Raw genomic sequence first — 7,647 nt, forward strand, 5'->3', positions numbered from 1 at the left:
GACAATCATAAGTCATTTCCTAGATATTCTAGCTAGACTTGTTCTTTTTCCCCAAAACTTAGCATTCCATCCCACAGCTTCTGGGGAGTATAAGCTCTCTAGGGACCTCTGTAGAGGTCCTGGTTATTTTCTCTAGTCCCAACCTAGAACTGGAGAGGAAATACACCCTCCTCAAGCTCGCGAGTGACACCAGAGTAGGGGCAGAGCTGGGCTGCCATTCAGAGGCGCTTAGGCAGGCTACAGGCATGGGCTGACAGCAGCGTCATGGTATTCAATAAGGACAAACCCCAAGTCCTGTCCCTGCAAGTGCAGGCTAGAGACCAACTAGTAAGGCTTCTTGGTGGATCTTATGAATAAGCATAAGATCATACATCTTGGACTTACGCCTAGGCATAAGTCAGCAGCACGCCCTGGCAGTGATGAAGGCCTAAGCACACTTGGCTGTGTAAACAGGGGTGTAGTCAGAAACTCAAATGAAATTATTATTATTATTCCCCTTTACTTGGAACTCATTAGTCCACACCTAAAATATTATATTTGGGGTCACCTAGTACAGGGAAGGTCTTGATAAACTTAAGCAAGTCCAGTGAATAGCCATGGACGTAGCCTGAGGGATAGAGCACAAGACATGAGCTAAGGGGTAGGGGAGCTGGGCTTGTTTTGCCTGGGAGAAGAAGCACCTGCAAGGAAGCTACCGAGACAGAGATAGGTGAGGTGACAAAGTTGACAATTCATAAACTGAAACAAGGAAAAATCATACAGGATGCAATGGGAGGGAAAAATTCACTGTGAGGATAATTAAGGCCTGGAATAAGGGCCCTAAGAGGCTACAGAATCCCTGTGCTTGGAGGGTTTCACGACCTGACTAGAGAAAGCCTAAAGTCCAAATTCAGTCGTGGCCCATCTTGACAGAGTTTGAACTAAGTGACTTCCTGAGGTCTCTTACAACCTGAATAATTCTATATGGTCTCTTATACTTGAGGAAATAAAATAAATAGAAATGCATAACTCATATAAATATCTGGAACTGAGTTCATCACCCTATTAATATCAACATAGCTACTAATTGATCAAGAGACAGAAAAGGAGCAGAGGTAAAAAATATCTGCTGAAAGAAAAACATCAACTAAAGTTCACACATTCTGACAGTGCCCCAAAAAACTTGCACACCATTCAATTGGACAGTTCAAAGGTTTTTCAGAAGATTCTTGGAAGGATTTTTATCAAAAGCTCAGCAGGTATTTGATACTAACCCTGAGCTACGGGAACATTACATTTAATTGCCTTCCAGGAAGGTGGAACAAGGATTCAGCGCAATCCCCTTCAAAACCTCAAATGTGAAATTTCCTCTTTGTGTAAGTACATCAATATATTCTGAAATGTCATCTTCCTATGCGTCTTATGCATCTTTGTATAAAATGCCTTCTTAACATGAAAAATGGGGGGAGCTGGCAGAAAGTATTATTTGTTTCTTTACTGACTGCAATAACCCGGCGGAAAAAGAACGTGTTTTACAGAAGGATTTCAAAACATCACGGAGTTCTTGAAATGTAATAAACCAAAAGCTTTCATGAATCTTAAACAAAAAATCTTGTCAAAAATGAAGAAAATGAAAATTTGAAGAGGTTTATAACCTCTTCCTAAGAAATATCCTTCCATTCAAATTCCTATCTCAAATTTTATGAAGGAAACTAGAAAACAAACTAAAATCCAGTGGAAACCACCCAGGAGTCCTACAGTGCTATCCGTACTCCCACAGTAGCTGTAGAGCTCCACAGGAAATAGCCCCACTAGTATAGCAAGTTCACTGGCCTTCAGTATATGAAGAAGTATATAATTAACTTTATATACTAAAAGTACTTCCACTAAATCAGCTTAGCCTTTTAACAGTAGTTCCAGTGAGATACATGCTTAAATCTTTCTACATTAAGGGCTCTAGTTTTCATACCTCTAACTTAACACAGAAACACACAGAAAAGAAACAATTATTCTGGTTAAACAAAAGAAAACAAACCTGAAATATCAACAGTGAAAATCTAGCAAACACCTTTTGTTATTAAATTGGATTGTACAGGCTCTAATCTCCATGTGAGATGCCCACTGCAACTGCTAGACTATTACAGTGCCTATGGTAGAAAGACTACTGGTATTTTGGATACTAAAAAGAAGTGTAACAAATACAAATTTTTATTCCACACTATTTTATGCTTTGAGATCACTGCAGGTATTTTCTTCCCTACACAGGTGCCTGAAATGAGACATACTCATACTGAAAGCTTTTAAGGATGTTGGCATCGCTTTTTTTCACAAGACTAAAGAAATATGCTACAGAAGTATTGCACTTTTCACCTAGTAGACTGTGAATTCCTTTGTAGAGAGAAAAATTTTTAAAAAGCCAACAAATCCCAAACGTAGATGTAAAAGCAGGGGAAAAAAAGAAACAAAAGAGAAGGATTCACTATCAATGCCTCAAGCAATACACAAGATTTTACTTCACAGACTAAAAAGAAGATATTTCACAGAAGTACCAACCTTGTATCTTCCAATGACACTTGACCAGACTCTTCATCCACTACGATTTTACAGTGATCTCCAGACACCAACTTGTTGCCAGGGAAAGATAAGTCACAACCTTAAAAAGAAAGCAGATTTTCTAATGTGCTTAAAAATACATATTACACAGACAGATCAGCATTCCACACGGCTATAAATGTACAACAAACCAACTCATGTACATCTGCAATAGTGCAAAACTTCTACTAGCATAAGGCAGCAACACAGTCTAGAATGCGACACACTAGCATAAGCAGTGAGAAAGCTCCATGTGCTATATAAGCTTATTTCAGCCATTTCAAGATGTTTTAGTTCCCGTTTTCGCCCCAATCCTGGCCCTTAAAGATAGAAATCAAATCACAATCACTCTGTTCTTGAGTGGTACAGAGATAAATTCACCCAGATTTGAGGAGGTCTATCTGAATTCTAGAGGCATGCATCACAGCTTTTTCCACATAATTGTAACACTGTTTAATTGGATTTAACTTCTGCTTCATCCCCCTATATTGGGGTAAAGTAGTAGGAACCAACTGCTGACAAACAGAAGAGTATCACTGTGCTATGTGTTTGTTTTTAAGTAGGAAAAATTTTCCTTATCTCTGCTGACAACACTAAAACATTAACAAAGCTGAAGGAAGACTAAAAATCCAGGACTAAGATTTAGGGATATGCAGGAAAAGCCTAATGACAATGTTGCCAGGACAGAATCCTTCCTGGCTACAACTTCAGGGCTCTGAGTAAATCAAGTAGTTTCACTTCACCTGAAGATGAAATGTTCAAGTCAATGCTCCAGGGTCCCTGTGTAAGACACTAACTTCTCCCACAAGCGACTCAAAGTACTTGTTCACACAAAAGTTATACCTAACAAACGCCATTCAGCCCCACCTGCCCATGCTGTGGGTGCACTGTATATCTGCCTGCAAGAACAAGGTATCCAGAAGGAAATTAGCAGTGACTATAGTGACAGTTTATCACTCCTAATATTCAAGTAGCAATCAACAGCTACAGAGTTAACTGTTGCCACACAACTTGGGATGCCAGGAAGCACATTAAAGTCAGCAGACTACATTTCATTCAGGAGCAAGCCAACATCTCCACTCTATTCTAAAAAGTTAAGACTTTCATGTGGGAGCACGAAGCACAAAATGCTGTCAGCAAGCATTTCTAAAACTCCTGAAGATTTTCTAAGTAATAACTAAGACCCAAAGGTTGGTATTCCTGTAACCACTCATTTTTCTTTAATTCATTAGCAAACAGTTATGGAAGCAATGGAGCATGTAAAAAATCATCTTTTTTTCTGCAAGATAACCCTTGACTAGAGCTCAAGAATTGAAGAATTTACTTACAGCTTAGATAATGATAAGCAATCTAAATATATATCATCAAATGAAAATAGGCAAAATGGTTTTCCTACAATACATTATCTGAATTTCTCAGAGTTATGGCATCTAGTGTTTTCACAAGACTATTTACAGATGTGACTGGTCAGTCAAATAGCTTGAACTGATGAACAGGAGATGGAAAATTAGCGCTGTCAGGGCAGCATAAAAAAAAATAAAACACTGCAATGACTTCAATACAGTAAATATAAAATCCTTTAAAATACAGGCAAATATTAGCCCTAGATTCTGAGAACGAAGCTTTCAAATCCACTCTCACAGAAACTTTCAGTACTTGTTGCCAACCTTTATGTGGCCAGACAAATTAAGGGCTTTTACATGGGTGTTTTCTTTTCCACGAAGCACAAGCATTTTGCATTGCAGTTCCAACTTATTTTAACCACAGAAACAAAATGAGAACATAAGCAGGAACGATACATAGAAACTCTTATGAATCAACAACCATTTTTTCTTGTCTGTAGAAACTGTCACAGACAACCACATCCACTTTTAAAGGCACACGTCACAAGCTGGTAATAAAGAACAGGACAGTGTAGAACTTGGAGAGGGGCAGATTTAGCTGGACGTTACGAAGAATTTCTTCACAATGACAGTGGTGAGGCCCTGGCCCAGGCTGCCCAGGGAAGCTGTGGCTGCCCCATCCCTGGAGGTGTTCAAGGCCAGGTTGGATGGGCCTCAGGCAGCCTGAGCCAGTGGGAGGTGTCCCTGTCCATGGAAGGGGTGGAACTGGATGGGCTTAAAGGTCCTTTGCAACACAAACTATTCTATGATCCCTCTTCGGACAGAGCCAAGAGGTAAATCCGGCACACAGGACCGCCCAGTAAGCGCTTCCAACAGCTGGAAGCACCAAACCCAGCCACGTTCAGTCCACTTTCAAAGGCCAGGGGTCTCACTGATGCCCCGACCACCGGCCCGGGCCATCCCTGGCCCAGTCCCACCTTTCTTCCGACCAATCGTCCATTCTCTTTTCAGCAGCAGGACGTGCGGCTCTGCCTCCTCAGCGCCCAGCCGGGTCAGCTTCCCCCAGGGCTGCTGCTGCTGGCTCTGCTCGCCTCCCTCCGAGCGCTCCATTTGGATTCACATCTGACAAAAACAAAACAAAGCGAACCCAAGTCCCACCGTCACAAGGCGCCCGGGGAGGGAGGGAGGCCGGGCCCCGCCGTCCCGCACAGCCCCGAGGCTCCTGGCCCGGCCTCGCCCGCTGCCTTTTGTGTGGCCCCGGCCCTGCTTCTCCCCGGTCGTCGCCCCTTCCCTGGCCCGGGGGCGCGGGCCCCGCCGCCCTCCCCCGCTCACTTCTCTCCCCAGCTGGCCCCGAGCCCCGGCGGCGAGGGGCGGGCAGGGGCTGCGGCGCCCCCCTCCCCGGCCGCCCGCCCTTACGCCCAGTCCCGAGACGGCTCCTGTCAACAGACATTGCCACCATCAGCTGATCCGGGCTGGGCGGGGCCAGCCCCGCCATTGGAGGCGGCCATGGAGGACGCACCGCCGTCAAGGGCGGGACTTCCGCACACCATCGAGACACCGAGCTAGAGCGCTGCGTGTTCCAGGGAGGCCGTGCCGCGCCGCCGTACATAGGGAAAAGATAGGCTCGGGCACCGGAGACGCCGCGGCGGACATCTTGGGTGCGGGCAGGCTCGCGGGCGGGACAAGGCACTCGCCGCCATCTGTGTTGCGGGCGGGTTGGCCGCCCTCAGAGCGGGTGGGGGCAGCCGGCTGAGCTCCTGGGGCGGTGGCGTACAGTGAAAATTAATGAGAGATTCATAGAACACTTAGGGTTGGAAGAGACCTTAGAGATCACCCAGTTCCACCTCCTGCAATGGGCAGGGACACCTCCCACTGGCTCAGGCTGCCCAAGGCCCATCCAACCTGGCCCTGAACACCTCCAGGGATGGGGCAGCCACAGCTTCCCTGGGCAGCCTGGGCCAGGGCCTCACCGCCCTCCTTATGTCTACCACCATCCTCCTTATGTCTACCACCATCCTCCTCATCTCTAGCCACTCTCATGGTGAAGAAATTGTTCCTTACGTCTACTTGTTGTTTAACTCTTCGATGTTGAAGAGTTATTAGTTTTCCAGCAGCAGTTACATAAAAACAGACTTGCTGCTCCAGGAACTTGGTTAAAACCCAAAGTTCAGGGTCTGTGCCTGTTAGTTGGGGTTTGCGCCCAGGCAGAGCCCTGTTGCACCAGTAAGGAGGCTGCTACAGCCCCACACCTGCAGTTACCAGGGGCAAGAGCAGGCAGCAGAACTTTCCCTAGCTTGAGAGCCCTCACTTCGCTCCTTACTGCCCCGCTGCCCCATGTCATTGGCCTCTTCTACTGCAGTTGGAAAAAGAGCTAAGAAAAGGACAGAAACCAACAACAATCTCCCTCCCAAAATGGAACAGCGAGCAGAAGACCTCACCCGTTTCCTGATGGCAGCCCCGTCTCCTGTGGCCCAGCTCCTCACCCCACTACACCATCCCAGCTGCTGTGGGATGTCCTTTGTGGGATGTCGCACTTGTCCTTTCCCCACGTCTCTCTTTACACCCTCTCCACTCCACTGGGAGCTACCTCAGAGAGCTAAAATGACTGAAAACAAATCTCTCCCTTGCTTGTTTACATCCTGCTCCAGCGTTCAGCCAGTCTGAGGTCTGGCAGAGCAGCACTGTCCCTCCCCATCACAGGCTCCACGCTGCCTTCGCCTGCCGCCCCTTGCGCCTGCCTGCTTGGCTGAGCCTGGCTGTTTCCAGCCAGCAGCCACCTTTCGTCTGGAAAACATATACCAATAGTTGGAGCCTCTTCCTTGGTGTCTGCTATCAGACTTTCTTCCCTTGATCAGCACCTTGAAGGATTCTACAGCCTAAGCCAAATGGTTATCATTATCGGGCTCCACAAGGACTATTAAGAAAGGCAGTATCTGGAATTTGGTGGTCCTTTCCCCCTTTCTGGGAAAGGACTACCCATCTGTCCGTCTGCTTGTTTCTCTGTATTGTCTTTGCTTTTTTCTCCGGGACGTTTTTACCACTTGTACCATAACATTTTTAGGCCAATCTGTACTCCATATAAAGTGGCTTCTTACACAAACAGATTGTCATCCTTGGGCATGACATCAGTAGCAACATTTTAGTTGCGAATTCCTTTATCACATTCATCTGAAGGACTCAAACAGTTCTATATTCATTAAAACAGAGGAGGAAGCTGCTGAACTATCCTGGATCTCCCTACTGGTTGCAGGTTAGCTGCTTACATTAGTCATATAACATGTACAGAGACAGGGAAATTTTCCCCCTCCCCTTCACTCAAATGAGTTTGAAGAATCAGAAGGCATGAAAGCAGGAATAGAACACTGAAACCAAAAACATTTGCAATTTTTTGCTTTGATACTCCTACTTGGTTCACAGGCTTGGGCTCTTGGATTTTGCTTTTATCTTAACCTTTTCTGGAAAGCCTGTAGATCCCCTTAGCCACAGTGATACTAATCTGTGCAAGAGATGTGTGCAGGACTACTGGTACAAGCAAAATTATGCAAATACAGAAGAGTTTCAGATCTGCATTTTAGCTGGTACACAATGTACGGTATTGCTTCACAGTTCTCAGTTACATGGGCAATTCCCAGTTCAGGTGAAAATGTAAGCACCCACGTAAGTCAAAATGAATGCATGTAGTTAAGAGCTTTGGCTTATTTACCTTAGTCTGTAATGCTTCTCCTAGTAATAA

At 45.5% G+C, this 7,647-nt stretch overlaps 1 protein-coding gene across 3 annotated transcripts in view; it reads right to left on the reverse strand.

Annotated features, from left to right (window-relative positions):
• CHFR (checkpoint with forkhead and ring finger domains) overlaps positions 1 to 5,455 on the reverse strand; it is a 24,202-nt gene extending 18,747 nt beyond the window's left edge. For 2 of the 3 annotated variants that reach the window (XM_054082236.1, XM_054082238.1), the window contains exons 1-3: positions 5,331 to 5,455; positions 4,892 to 5,036; positions 2,533 to 2,632 (exon numbers count right to left, since the gene is read on the reverse strand). In XM_054082236.1, coding sequence (XP_053938211.1) covers positions 2,533 to 2,632; positions 4,892 to 5,024 — 233 coding nt within the window. In that variant the 5' untranslated portion in view covers positions 5,025 to 5,036; positions 5,331 to 5,455. Of the gene's footprint in view, positions 1 to 2,532; positions 2,633 to 4,891; positions 5,037 to 5,246; positions 5,264 to 5,330 lie in introns of those variants that run through there. The other variant, XM_054082237.1, reaches the window with a different exon arrangement.
• Between the last annotated feature and the right edge of the window lie 2,192 nt (positions 5,456 to 7,647).

This window comes from Cuculus canorus, chromosome 17, assembly GCF_017976375.1.
Source record: "Cuculus canorus isolate bCucCan1 chromosome 17, bCucCan1.pri, whole genome shotgun sequence".
NCBI classification, from domain to species: Eukaryota; Metazoa; Chordata; class Aves; order Cuculiformes; family Cuculidae; genus Cuculus; species Cuculus canorus.